The sequence below is a fragment of the Hylobates moloch genome, unplaced genomic scaffold (assembly GCF_009828535.3).
Source record: "Hylobates moloch isolate HMO894 unplaced genomic scaffold, HMol_V3 SCAFFOLD_3, whole genome shotgun sequence".
NCBI classification, from domain to species: Eukaryota; Metazoa; Chordata; class Mammalia; order Primates; family Hylobatidae; genus Hylobates; species Hylobates moloch.
This window is the reverse complement of record NW_026652278.1, coordinates 113,674,286-113,689,591: the sequence shown is the minus strand read 5'-3', so window position 1 is coordinate 113,689,591 and position 15,306 is coordinate 113,674,286. Positions and strand designations below refer to the sequence as shown.

The 15,306-nt window shown below is 35.9% G+C and overlaps 1 protein-coding gene across 3 annotated transcripts in view; it reads left to right on the top strand.

Moving 5' to 3' along the window:
* BBS7 (Bardet-Biedl syndrome 7) overlaps positions 1-14,996 on the top strand; it is a 49,430-nt gene extending 34,434 nt beyond the window's left edge. The window contains exons 14-20 of one of the 3 annotated variants that reach the window (XM_058436716.1): positions 3,470-3,609; positions 5,353-5,517; positions 10,318-10,427; positions 10,545-10,648; positions 10,782-10,905; positions 12,065-12,185; positions 13,046-13,207. In XM_058436716.1, the coding sequence (XP_058292699.1) occupies positions 3,470-3,609; positions 5,353-5,517; positions 10,318-10,427; positions 10,545-10,648; positions 10,782-10,905; positions 12,065-12,185; positions 13,046-13,058 (777 nt within the window). In that variant the 3' untranslated portion in view covers positions 13,059-13,207. Of the gene's footprint in view, positions 1-3,469; positions 3,610-5,352; positions 5,518-10,317; positions 10,428-10,544; positions 10,649-10,781; positions 10,906-12,064; positions 12,186-13,045 lie in introns of all 3 variants that reach the window. The other 2 variants (XM_058436717.1, XM_032146654.2) reach the window with 2 other exon arrangements.
* The last annotated feature ends 310 nt before the right edge of the window (positions 14,997-15,306 follow it).

The window sequence follows — 15,306 nt, the reverse complement described above, 5'->3', positions numbered from 1 at the left end:
TTTTTTTGTCATAGGGACGGGGTTTTGCCATGTTGGCCAGGCTGGTCCTGACAGTCATCTTCTAAATTAACTTAGTTATTAAAGTATCTGGGCATTCGCCATATATTTTCCTACCATCTGAATTTTGCTGATTGTAATCCAGTGATATTATTTATTACCATACATTCTAGAGAAAACCTTTTACAATTTTCTCTAGCAATTTAATGACATAGTCATTTTCATAATTAAATACTTACCATAGCACACAAATCTGTTTTAGTTATTTATAGTGGGATTAGTTTTGATAGACCTATGATCTAAAAATTAAGCACTGTAACTTTTTTCCTGGTGTTGCTGATGTTTTGAAGCTCAAAGGTTTTTTTTTATTTTTCAAGAGAGATGCTGTTACACAATATTTTTTTCACATCTGGTTAAGGAAGTTCCAGTTAAATATGATTTTTCCCCTAAACAATTCATTTTGGTCTGCATACATTCCCTTTTATGTACTTTGAAAGAAAAATGGAAAACTAGGATACATTTATTTCTAAAAGAAAAAACACATTTAAACATTTTACACTGAGCAAGTTTCTGCTAATAAATTTGAAAGTAGAGTAAAAATTGATTAAAAGCAATGTTTCTCTTTTTTTTTTGAGATGGAGTCTTGCTCTGTCGCCCAGACTGGAGCGCAGTGGTGCAATCTTGACTCACTGCAACCTCCATCTCCCTGGTACAAGTGATTTTTGTGCCTCAGCCTCCCTAGTAGCTGGGATTACAGGCATGTACCACCATGCCTGGCTAATTTTTGTATTTTAGTAGAGGCAGGGTTTCACCATGTTGGACAGGTTGGTCTCAAACTCCTGACCTCAGTTGATCCACCCGCCTTGGCCTCCCAAAGTGCTGGGATTACAGGTGTGAGCCACCACGTCCAGCCATGTTCCTCTTTTTTTAATTGGATATAATAATTTTAATGTATAGAAGAAAGACAAAATGCCTGAAAAGAGCCAAGAAAATTATGAAAAAGAAGAAAAGTAAGGTGGAACTTGCTTTGCCATATGATAAAACATACCATAAAACTACCATAATAAAAATAATGGAGGATATTTCGAAGCCTAAATAAATAGGCCATGCAACAGAATAATCTGGAAATAGAACCCAGAATATATTTCATATTTATGGGAATTTAGTGCATGACATTTCTATTCTAATAGAAGAGAACACTTCTATTAAATTACTATTGCTATTTAAAAATTGCTGTTGGCACAACTGGCATCCATCTAGAAGAAAATTAAATGAATTATTATCTTATGCCATATATAAAAAATAAATTCAGATGAATTAAGTACCTACTTATTTAAAGAAAGAAGACTTAATTGTCTAACAGATAATAGGTAATCGTCAATAACATATAAACAGCCTATTGTTACAATAAAAACCACCGAGTAAGGAAAATAGGCAAAGGATATGGATAGGCAAGTCACAGAAGAGAAGATTGGGCACAGTGGCTCATGCCTGTAATCTCAGCACTTTGGGAGGCCAAGGCAGGTGGATCACTTGAGGTCAGGAGTTCAAGAACAGCCTGGCCAAAATGGTGAAACCTTATCTCTACTAAAAGAAACAATACAAAAAAATTAGCTGGGCAGGGTGGCACACACCTGTAATCTCAGCTACTTGGGAGGCCGAGGCATGAGAATTGCTTGAACCCAGGAGATGGAGGTTGCAGTGAGCCGAGATTGTGCCACTGTACTTCAGCCTGGGCAATGGAGTGAGACTCTATCTCAAAAAAAAAAAAAAAAAACAAAAAACCCAAAACACAGAAGAGGGAATCAAAATAGCTAACAAAAAAGTTCTACCTCATCTTTAGCCAGAGAAATTCAAATTCAAATAACAAAAAGCAGTTTCTTCTTATCCAACAGATTGGCAAAAAATGTTAAAGAACAACATCGCTAGGGGACAAGGATGAATTAAATGACACTGTCAGTCATAGCTGGCAGCACTATAAGTTGTTACAGCCACTTGGGAAAATAGATATTAGCTCCTTTGGGGGAATCTATTAATGGCAATAAAATAGCAGTAATATACATAACACATGAATATAATTAATTGCAGCATTGCTTGTAGAAGCAGAAAAGTAGAACCAAGGTGAATACTCATTAATGATTGAATGGTTGAATAAATAGCTATTTATCCATATCTTGGAATATTATACAGCTACTATAAAGAATGAGTTGATTTATACATGTTAACATGGAGGGAATTTCATAAAACACACAAAATGCTGATTAAACCTCTCTATATAATTTAAATATATTTTTATCTATAATGATATAAATATGAAGAAATGTATGAAAAGAAACACACCTGTCTGATATAGCCAGTTATACAATATGAGGAGGCATAAGTGGGATGGGAGGAGCAGGGAAGTGATGGTAATAGGAGAGGCAGAGATAAGGGGGAAAATGTGAATATTGGAAATGAAAGCAAAGATGTCTATGATATCCAATAGAACTTAGTCATGTGACATGATATATTAAATTAGGTCCTTCTCTTAAATTAGATCTTCCCAGCTTAGTGAATTACTATTTCCTGTTAAGTATGTTGAATTCTCAGGATATCCGGCCAGTCATATTCAAAATAGCCCAAAAGAATTTCCAGTCCAAATATGCCATAATTAGATTATAGGTATGCATCTCTATTTTCACAGAATGTCAATAATTAAGTTATTTGAAACAATTTTTCTGTCGATAGATTTTTATAATAACAGCTATATGCTAAATACTCTCTCTTTTTTTGTACATGTACGTAGAGAGACATATGAAAGCATAACTACCAAAGTAGTAATAGCGATCATCTGGGGTGGGAGGATTTCAGGTGACTTACATGTTTGTCCAGATTTTTCTTTATTGTTTGAATTTGTGAATAAGGAATATTAATTGTTATACTGATTATTACAAAATAATTTTTCATGTAAAATTGTTATATCCTATATTAAAGCTTTTTTTCTTGTGGAAAAAAAATCTCTGCCAATATGAGCTTATGTACTCTTTAAAAATCAACACCAAAATATAGGTTTATCAGATCTATTTTTTGTTTTCTTTCTGTACTTTTACTTATTATCTTTTCTTATCCTCTTCCTTGTCAGCAATATTCACAGTGCAACATTTGCAAAAAAATCTTGCTTAAACTTTTTAAATATTTCCCACTTAGGTCAAATGTTGATATTTTCCCCCTCATGCCATGAAAAGTATGAGTTAAAGTATTGATTAGATTAGAGAAGTTACCTTTGTGTAGTACAAGAGGTACTACAGTCTGTGCCATGAATTGGAACAGAGTGGGACAGGAGAAAGAAGCTGGACAGCTTTCCAACTCCTCTTAAATTAGGTCTTCACATCTTAGTGAATTTTAAGTACTTGATAACTTGTGTTGAACATTCTAAAGATATGTTTTTGTTGCTAAATATTCTTATTTTATTTCCTCTTTTGTGTTGAATCAGATTCGCTCAATTGAAGGCCAGTATGGCACACTACAAGCATATGTGACTCCAAGAATTCAACCCAAAACCTGTCAGGTCCGCCAGTACCACATCAAACCTCTTTCACTCCATCAAAGAACTCACTTTATTGATCATGACAGGTAGGACAAAGGAAAGAGCAGTTTCTTTTTAGGATATTAGACAATTCAAATAGACCTGCTTTTTATTTTTATAGTGTAAATTCTGTTAGCAATTTCTACTTTTAAAAATTAAATAAACAGTTTAAATATTATAGATTTAATATTTCTAATAAATATAAGATTCTTTGTCTATTTTAGAGGCTGGTTTGAGTTTGACTTTCCCATCTTTCTCATATATTACTATTCTGGGATTATTGGAGTAGCAGTTCTCTTTCTCAGATACTTAATGTGAGAGCAAATACTGTTTAACCTTTAGATAGTATAATAGTTCTCTGTGAATAGGACCTCATTGTATCAGCCTCAAATATTATATTTCCTTTATATTTCTTCTCAGGGAATACTGATAAAGCATTTGGTTGTGATAGAGTGCCTTTTATTTCCATACCAACTTAGGCATCCACTTCTTTGTAGTTTTTCAGAACATGGGCTTAAAGAGAAGGGAAAGAGATGAACAATTACTGATTACTTTCTTTGCGCCATGTATTATGCTAGGAGCTTATGTAGTATTTAATTCTTACAGCAAGACAGGTAATAATGTCTCCATTTTACAAATGAGAAATGGAGGCTTAGAAAAGTTAAGTAACTTGCTGATAAAAGGACTAAAGCTATGAATTGAAGCCAAAACCCATATTCTTTATATTGCTGCCTATAATTTAAAATATATGATTTAAATAAGATGTAAGGCAGACTATTCCTAAAGAAGATTTTTGGGAAACATTAAAGAGAATAGACTCTTTCTGTCTTGCTTAAAAGTCAAGGTTGTGCTAATGGAGGCAGCATGGTATGCTAGAAAGAACAGCAAATTGGGAATCAAGAGACTTGGATTACAATCTGTTCCTGTCTGACTTTGGGGGAATAATTTAATTTAGCCTCTAGGTTTTAGTTTTTTCATCTGCAGATGACAGGATTGGTCCGAACTTTTCATTTCATAAACTGCATTTTCTTAACTCTTTATAATTATCCATCTGATTTATTTTAAATTTGATTTATTTTACAGTTTTTTCATGTTACTTTAATGTGTGCTTTTGCAAGATAGAAAGTATGATCCCATATTTCAGGAAGATAGAAGGTATTATTCTATAAGTTGTCCAATGGCACACAGCTAGTAAATAATGGAACAACCCATGCCTGTCTTACTCAAAAGCCCAATTCTTTGCCTTCACACTATACTGATTATTTCCCCAAGGAGATCCTTGTATAAGTATGTTTTGTAGTTTATGTAGTAGAAATGCTAGATAAGCTTTTTTAAAATGAGGGCTGGGCATGGTGGCTCACACCTGTAATCCCAGCACTTTGGGAAACTGAGGCAGGTGGATTGCTTGAGCCTTGGAGTTCGAGCCCAGCCTGGGCAACATAGTAAGACCTCGTCTCCATAAAAATAAAAAAGTAAAAAAATAAACTTTTTAAAAATGAAATATACCCAAATAAATGAAATTTTATTTGAAAAGCATGTTATAATGAATAAAACCTGTTTACATATATCACTTAACTGATACTTAGCACAGGTGCAGGTATAGGTAAGTGTTCGATATTTTTTCATGAAATTGAAATGTTCATTTATTTGACGTATAAGATTAATCTGAGAAAATTGAATGTTTTCGTTTATATTTAACAACTATTACAAAATTCTGCTTATTAATGTGTACATATAATACTTTCATGTATTCCCACACATAAATGTGTGCCTCTGCTATTATATTACAGACCCATGAATACACTGACTCTAACAGGCCAGTTCAGTTTTGCTGAAGTTCACTCCTGGGTGGTTTTTTGTCTGCCTGAAGTTCCAGAAAAACCTCCAGCAGGGGAATGTGTGACATTTTACTTTCAGAACACCTTTCTAGATACACAACTTGAAAGTACCTACAGGTAAATCTAACTTATTACTGGTTCACAAGTGTCGTTTTATATAAATGTAGCTTCTAAGTTTTCCTTTAAGTTAGGAATTATTTGTGAGTAATCTGATTGAAAATCTATACTGTTCAAGATAATCTATTGAAAAACAAATCAAATTAGTAAGTTTAGAAAAGCAATTGAGTAAAGATGTATATGCAAAGATCAATACATTTCCTAAGTTCCCAACAATAACAATAACTAGTGAGAAAATAAATTATTTAAAAAGACCCTTTCAGAGTAGCAATAACATTAACAAAATAGCCAGATAAAATCTGTAGGAATATTCTTAATTAGAAATATGTAGAAGTTACATGAAGAAAACTATAAGATTTTATTGACATAAACGACTTGATTAAATGGAGTAATATATTCTATAGTCATCAATATGAAGTCATTGTAAAAGATGACAGTCCTACCCAAATTGATTTGAATATTTATCCTAATTCCAATAAAAACTCCAGTTGAATTTCTTTATGCACAAATATAACATGGCTTAGAACTTCAGGGCTTAGAAAATGCAGGCTTTTTGTAGCTATCCTGATATGGTGCGGAGGTCATTATATTGTTCTATACGCTTCTCAAGCTTCTAGTTGCACCCCTTGCTCCTCCACCATCACTTCTAACTCATCTTCTATAAGCTCCAATAATTCCTCTCAACTTCTCAATATAGTAGAAGCTAAACTTTTCCTTCCTTTTTTTAACCTGTCTCTGGATGTGAAATGGCCTACTTCTTGGGCAAGGCCAATTTCTCTACATCTACCCATTGAGCTTTCATCCTCCTGCTTCTTCAAAGTCTTTGCATTCTCATTCTCACATCTGTAGGTTTTTTGTTTTTGTTTTTTTGTTGTTTTTGTTGTTTGTTTTGTTTGTTTGTTTTGAGACAGGATCTCACTGTGTCACCCAGGTTAGAGTGCAGTGGCATGATCTCGGCTTACTGCAGCCTTGACCTCCCAGGCTCAAGCGATCCTCCCACCTCAGCCTCCTGAGTAGCTGGGACCACAGGCACGCGTCACCATGCCCAGCTAATTTTTTTATTTTCTGTAGACAGGGTTTCACATGTTGGTCAAGCTGGTCTCAAACTCCTGAGCTCAAGCAATCCTCCTGCGTTGGCCTCCCAAAGTGCTGGGATTATAGGCGTGAGCCACCACACCTGGCCTGCAGGTTGTGTTTGTTTTGTGTATGTGTGTGTGTGTGTGTGTGTGTTTGTTTTTGTTTTTTTTTTGCTTTGTGTTGCTTGTCTGGGAGAGAGCACATTATTCTTTCTCTGCCTCTTAAGGTTCTTTCCCTAAGCAGATTATTGTGGTTTTCTCCTGAGTTCTAAAAACTTAGCATGGTAAAGTCTCAACTAGGGAGCAAGAAGTAGAATACCTCTTGCTTCTCTTGTTATTTTGGGATAATAACACTATTATTTTTAAAACATAATTTTACCTCAGAATTCAGCCTTTTAGAACCAAGAACTCTTCAATAATCTAATTGGTTTTAACATCCATTCTATGGAGGTTTTTCACTGTACCGTCCAAGGAAGCTTATCTGTGTCTAAACCTGTAATAATTACTCCCATTTTGAGGTACCACAATGAACCTCACACATTAATCATAGCAGACAATTCAACATGCCCCTAGCATATTATATACTTTTATAATAGCACACCTTTGCTCTTCTATCATTCTGTGTCTTTGAGTATTTTTTCTTAAGATTCAAAACTGTATATCCTTTAAGGTCCAACTTAATAGCTACTTTTTTTTTTTTAAGAGACAGGGTCTCACTCTGTTGCCCAAGCTGGTCTCAAACTCCTGGCTTCAAGCAATCCTCCTGCCTCAGCCTCCCCAGTAGCTGGGATTATAGGTGCAAGCTACTGCATCCAGCAGTAGCTACATTTTTGAAGCCTTCTTTGATTCTCCCTTGATTCTCTTCTCTGTTTCCATAGCATTTTTCTTACTTGTCTGTGATATTTATTATCTGCTTAAAGTATATAATTTTTTTTATTTTTTATCTTATTCTTTTTTTGAGACAGAGTCTCGCTCTTTTGCCAGTTTGGAGTGCAGTGGCGCGATCTTGGCTCACTGCAACCTCCACCTCCTGGGTTCAAGTGATTCTCCTGCCTCAACCTCCCGAGTAGTTGGGACTACAGGCACGTGCCACCACGCCCAGCTAATTTTTGTATTTTTAGTAGAGATGGGGTTTCACCATGTTGGCCAGGATGGTCTTGATCTCTTGACCTCGTGATCTGCCCGCCTCAGCCTCCCAAAGTGCTGGGATTACAGGCATGAGCCACCACGCCTGGCCCCTAATAATTTTTATACAAACTTATTTCTCTAAGTTAAACTTTATTTTCATGGACAGTCTAATTTTAAATATCTTTGTATGTAGCTTGCAAGGACCTAAAACATAGTTTTGCACATAATAGGTACTCAACAGATGTTTTTCAGATGCCTGAATAAAATATATGTGTATGGAGGTAGTGTAGAAGTATGTGCTTTGGAGGCAGACGTATTAATGTTTCAATCCTGGCTCTGTGACTTACCAGCTATGTGACCCTAGCTGGTTGCTTAACTCTCTGAACTTCAGTTTTCTTTTCTGAGGAATGAAAATAATAGCACTTACTTTATTGAATTGTTATGATGATTAAAAGAAGATAACCATTTGAGTCATTCTATAGTACCTGGCACTATGTGTTTACTAAATATCATCTGTTAAGATTAAAGACTAATAGAAATGTCATGATTTCTAAAACATAATTGAGATCAAAGTAGTAAGGGTTTATTATTTTCTTTCTAGAAAAAAAATTATCTTTTTTTTTTATTTGTTTTGAGACAGGGTCTCACTCATCAGCCCAGGCTGGAGTACGGTGTCGCAATCTCAGCTCACTGCAACCTCCTCCTCCCAGGCCCAAGTAATTCTAATGCCTTAGCCTCCTGAGTAGCTGGAATTTTAGGAGTGTGCTACCACGCCTGGCTAATTTTTGTATTTTCAGTAGAGATGGGTCTCACCATGTTGGCCAGGTTGGTCTCGAACTCCTGACCTCAAGTGATCTGCCTGCCTTGGCCTCCCAAAGTGCTGGGATTACAGGCGTGAGCCACCACACCAGACCAAAGCAATTATCATTTGCATATACATCATTTGTGTGTGTGTGAAAACCAAATGAAAAGGTAACATTAACTATATGAAAGATGATATATATTAATTAGGAAACTTGGTCATTGTAAAAAGGAACCAAATGCAAGCAGCTTAACCAAATAAAATAAATTTATCAGCTCACATAACTTAAAAGTCTAGCAGTAATCTGCCTCACGCACAACTGGATCAGTGGCTTAATTGATGTCATCAAGATTTTATCCCTTGTTCAGTTCTGCTTTTATCTTTCCTTGGCTTTACCATGCAGTGTTATGGCCACCAGCAGTTCCTAGAATCCAGTCTTGTATGTTTTCAGCTGCTATAGAGCTTCTCTTGCCCACTAGCTCCAATAAAAGTCCCAGGATTGAGTATCATTGTTAAGCCATGAACCACTGTGGTCAGGGGTATGGAATGTACTGCTCAGTGCTTCCTCCTGAAGTCCCAGAAATAGATTGAGACCATTGCCACTGAAACTGAAGAGGGCAAGAGAAAGAGGAGTGGTACCCTAAAGAAGAATAACGATCCTGGCCGGGCACGGTGGCTCACGCCTGTAATCTCAATAGCTCACGCCTGTAATCCCAGCACTTTGGGAGGCCAAGGCTGGCGGATCACAAGGTCAGGAGATCGAGACCATTCTGGCCAACATGGTGAGACCCCCATCTCTACTAAAAATACGAAAAAATTAGCTGGATGTAGTGGCGCGTGCCTGTAATCCCAGCTACTTGGGAGGCTGAGGCAGGAGAATCACTTGAACCCAGGAAGTGGTGGTTGCAGTGAGTGGAGATTGCACCACTGCACTCCAGCCTGGCAACAGAATGAGACTCTGTCTCAAAAAAAAAGAAAAATAACGGTCCTCTGACCATAAGCAGTGGCACTGGATGCTGAGCATGAAAAACGGCAGATGTCACTCTTTCATGTTTGGTATCAGATTTCTTTTTTTTTTTTTTTTTTTTTTTTGAGACGGAGTCTTGCTCTGTCACCCAGGCTGGAGTGCAGTGGCCCGACCTCGGCTCACTGCAAGCTCCGCCTCCCGGGTTCACGCCATTCTCCTGCCTCAGCCTCTCCAAGTAGCTGGGACTACAGGCGCCCGCCACCACGCCCGGCTAATTTTTTTGTATTTTTAGTAGAGACGGGGTTTCACTGTGGTCTCGATCTCCTGACCTCGTGATCCACCCACCTCGGCCTCCCAAAGTGCTGGGATTACAAGCGTGAGCCACTGCGCCCGGCCCAGATTTCTTTTAAGGATAAAGCATATAGTCACACTGTAATTTGTGTGATTACATGAAAGAAAAACATACTTATGTAAGTAAGCAATTCTAAGTGCATTTTATATATGTCTATATATGAGGTTAGCTGTTGGAAATATTAGTAAAAAATGAAGATAAAAGTTGTTTTAAATGAAGTTTTTATATAAATTGTCACATCTTGAAGAGGCATATATCTTTTGTTTTACGAGTATATTCAGAAACTGAATTAATATAATAGTAACGGATTACATTTTTAAATTTGCTTTATATTAATGATATATGTATACAAAAGAAATCTACAGTCAAATGAAATCTATACACATGATTATGATAAGTACTAATCATAAAATATATATGTACTGGACAATTTCCTTCTACAGCTATTCTTTTAAAAAATATATTAATTTTATAGAAAAGGAGAGGGAGTTTTTAAATCTGACAACATTTCTACTATCTCCATCCTAAAAGATGTGCTTTCTAAAGAAGCTACAAAAAGGAAAATTAACCTCAACATATCATACGGTAAACAAACAAACAAAATTAATAATTCTTTCTGATGTTTATTTTGTGTTGATGTTACGTTATTAATGTTTCTGATCAAAGTGATTTATCTAACTGCATCTGGTCAACTCCTTCTAGAGATAAATGAAGTATCAGTCAAACACACTTTAAAGCTAATCCACCCAAAGCTGGAGTACCAGTTGCTTTTGGCTAAGAAAGTGCAGTTAATTGATGCTTTAAAAGTAAGTACATGTGTCGTCGTGGACTGGTGATTATTATTTGAAGTCATAGGATTTCTAAAATTATCAATACTTTAACATTACATTGGATTGAATTTTGAATATTAAGGTGCTTCTGTTTTTAATTTTAAATAAGGAATTGCAGATTCATGAGGGAAATACGAACTTTCTGATACCAGAATATCACTGTATTCTAGAAGAGGCAGATCACCTACAGGAAGAATACAAAAAGCAACCTGCACATCTTGAAAGACTCTATGGTTAGTGAACCATTCTAGAATACCTTGCCATATTTCTTTTCAACTGGCTATTTCCCAAGGATCATGTAAGAGAAGCTGGGCAGAAAGATAAAAAGATTACATCAGTCATGATTCATGAACCAGTCATGAATCAGTTGACAACAAATTTATTGCACAGAATATTTCTGTATTTTGTCAAGCTACTTTTAATATTTAATTCTTTTACTTGATAAAATGCAAGTATATTAAGAAATAAGTATACTGTGATGAATTTATATATATGAACAAACCTGGTATAAAATGAATGTAATCTATGAACCTTTAGAGCTTAGACTGTATTTCACACAAATAATTGTCATGTTTTGTTGCTATTGTGAAATATAAAAATGCAGCATTCAACATTTTTAAGGCAAAATTTAATAAAGGATATACAGTATTCGTGTTGTGTCCATTTACAATTCAAAACTGACTTTGGTGGTGAGAAGTTGAATGTTTCACAAATTGTATTGAAACAGAGTAAGGGAGGTGAAGGGAGGGAAAGAAGGAGTGAGGAAGGAAGAAACAGCTTAAGAAAAACAATTTTGTTAGCAATCTTTACATAAGACCTGTTGTATATAGCACACTATTTACACTGTCTTCATAATCAGGTGAGATATTTAATCCTTACAATAGCTCTGCAAGGTAGGTGGTATTATCTTCATTTTTCATATGCTTTAACTGAAATCTGAGTCTAAGGAATTTGTTGTCACCTAGCAAGTTAGTGATAATGCCTGCATTAGAATCTTCTCACCCCAAAATGCATGCCTTTTACACTATGCCAAGTCTTCCATAGTCACTGTAGAGCCAATTGGTATCACTAGTACACATTGATCCTTAAGCCTGCCTACTGAATTTTTATTACATATCCAGAGACTTTCTCACAAACTGTAGCTATATTTAATGTCTTAACCTTTATTACATGACAAGCACATGATCTCTTTTATCCTTATAATAACTTATGAGATTGGCTGTACATAACATCACTGATTGCAAAATCCAGACAGCTTTGTAAACCAAAGTTTTTTCATAAATAATTTGACAGCAAAATCTTGACTTAATCTGAATTAATAACAAAATCTGACTTAACCTGACATGAGGTTTTATATATATATATTTTTTGTTTGTTTGTTTGTTTTTTGAGACGGAGTCTCTCTTGGTCTCCCGGGCTGCCGTCAGTGGCACGATCTCGGCCCACTGCAACCTCTGCCCCCTGGGTTCAAGCAATTCTCCTGCCTCAGCCTCCTGAGTAGCTGGGATTACAGGTGCGCGCCATCATGCCCAGCTAATTTTTTTGTACTTTTAGTAGAGACAGGGTTTCACCATATTGGCCAGGCTGGTCTCCAACCCCTGACTTTGTGATCTGCCCGCCTCGGCCTCCCAAAGTGCTGGGATTACAGGCGTGAGCCACCGTGCCCAGCCCAAGGTTATATCTTTTTTATTCCACTTAGTGCAAATATTCATCCATATATTTTGTGACAGAAATAGTACTATGTTTTGCTATTGGATGCTACCACTCAGTCCCCTTGGGGTTAATACCATAGTATATTCATTATCTTCCTAAAATAGGAAAAATTCTGAAATACATCTTGCATCAAGCTTTTTGGATAAAGGATTGACAGCTTGAATTATTGCTGTTTTACATATGAGAAAACTCAAGGTGAAATGATTTGCCCAGATCTTTGAACCTAGGACTGTTTGCCTTCAAGTCAAATCCCAAGAATGGTCAACATATAGGTGGAATATTTTAATTCAGATAAGCTGTTAAAAACAGAATCTGCCTAGACTATGTCAAAATGGTCTGCTTGGTGGAAAAAAGATACCACTTGTTGTGATGTTATATATACTGATAGCAGTTCAAAAATGGCCAGTAGTTGATTGTCTGAATTAATAGCTTGTAATCAATTGTTAAGAAGTTTATTAGGCAGATGATTTATATCTTGAAACTTGTTTTAAAATCCCCCCAAAACGAATATTTTTAAAAACATGGCTTTTAGGTTTGTGTATGTTAAATCATGGAATTACAGGTGCTTAAAAATAGATTATCAAGCAATTAATTTAGTGAAATACTGTGTCATTAAATATAACTAATCACTGACAGGAAATTTATGTTTTTTCTTTATAGGCATGATCACTGATCTTTTCATAGATAAATTTAAGTTTAAAGGCACCAATGTAAAAACTAAAGTACCCCTTCTATTGGAAATTCTGGACAGTTATGACCAAAATGCATTGATTTCATTCTTCGATGCAGCATGAAATACAAATAAGGTAAAGTCCCAAAGAAGTGGTCTGTTTAAATGAAAAATGTTAAAAGTGAATTAGAAGTTAACTGTGTATGTACTTTAATTTCAAATGCTTTTTTATATCTAAAAATATTTGAGATATAATGGCTTTTTAAAGTAATGCTTCTATTTCTTTTGACAAATTGAACTTTCTAAAAGTCTTTTTATTTTTAAAACACAAGTAGAATGATTTAAATAGGATTTTAATGAATTTTTGGCAAGTGGCTGTTTTAATTTTTAAATTGAGAAGTAATATGTGGAAAATTAAAATATATTCAAATGTATTACAAGGTACATAAACAAATACGTAAACTGCTTTATAGGTTTCAAAATGTATTTTTATATATTACCTTATTTGATCTTCACAACTGTTGTATAAGTTTGTCAAATCATATAAGAAAACTGATTCTCAGTGAAATTTTGTGATTAAGAGGACATGCTAATATTTTGTAAAGCTGGGACCAGAACCCAAATACTGGTACTTGCTTTGTGTCCTGGTTACTATGTATGTTGCCAGCTAGTGGAAATAACCTACCAATTATTTTTTCTAGAAGATAGGATTGATTTGCAACTGATTTTCCTTTTGCTTGGTAGTGTTTTATGACTCTGCTGCAGTTTGTGGAAATGCTGGACTTGGCTCAGTGCTATAAATTGTAGCCAGGGAAATAAGATGAGCTTACACAGAGTGGGGGGATCTTAATTAGACATGCTGTAACCAGTGGAGCTATTCAAGCGTGCTTCAAGTGAAGAGTGCAGAAATAGTGATGCCATCTTAGATTTTCCTACACTAGTATCTTCTAGATCTCTTTTTATCATATATGACATTAAGGCTACAGAAGTTTTGTACATTAATCTTAATTCATATTTATTAATTTCAAGGGAATATTGAAAGGTTTTAAAATGGCATACAGATAATGGAAAATAAGCTTTATGTTTCAAGAAGGGCAGGCTGACGAATTTTTTAGAAAACAGTGCTTCTTAATATGCTATTATACTTACTAGCTATGTGCAAGCTTTGTATATTCTTATATTTATATATAAATATAAAAATTTGTTAAAGGCACATATAGTTAAGAGAGTTTTATTTTAATAAGGTCATATTGTTTTTACTATATTTAAAGAAACTACTTCTGAAAGGAACATAATTATATCTAGGTCACTAGAACGTCAGTGTGTTTTTTGTTGGTTGCCACAGCTTGGGGAAAAATAGAAAAACATTAATGACTCTATTTGAATATTTTGTAATGCATTGCTATTTATTATATATATCAACAGTAGTTCAAGGTGCCATCTTAAATTAATTGTATCTTCATTAGGAAAAATAAAAAGCATAGAACACAATTTCTGGTTACTATGAATAAACGCCTAAATGTTAAGATGACATTACAGTCTGACACTTGAGTACTGTATTACTATGTGAGCTCCGTGTTAAATAATTTATGCACATTATTTAATCCTAATAACCATATGACTGTACTTATTAGTCCCTATTAACAGATAAGAAAACGGAGAATCGGAGATATGGAAAAACGTGCCCCAGATTTTAGACCTTTGGAAAAAGTCACTTAAGCTAACTAGAGGTCCCAGAGCTAAAGGCTGGGCAGCCCAAATGATAGTCACCAAAGCTTAATTCCGTTTAATTCCTTAAAAGGCTTAGAGTCAGTTTCCTTAAAAGGCTTAGGCTCAGTTTAAAATAATCGGAAGCTCAGGCCCTGAGTCCTACCTCTCCCCGCCCCGCGCAAGCGTTTTCTCCCGCCCCAGCGCCAGTTTGTTTCTCCCTCCTGCCCCGCCCCTACTCAGTTTCCTTTGGTTTTTCCTTCACTCGCCTGCGACCCTGTCGCCTTGAATGACGTCAAGGCCGCGAGCACTTTCATTGGTCCATTTCAATAGTCGCGGGATACTTGAACTGCAAGAACAGCCGCCGCTCCGGCGCGCTGCTCGCTACATCTCTGGGCGTCTTTGGCCCGCCACACTGGGCAGTGCCTGCCTGCGCCTTTCGCAACCTCCTCGGCCCTGCGTGGTCTCGAGCTGGGTGAGCGAGCGGGAGGGCTGGTAGGCTGGCCTGGGCTGCGACCGGCGGCTACGACTATTCTTTGGCCGG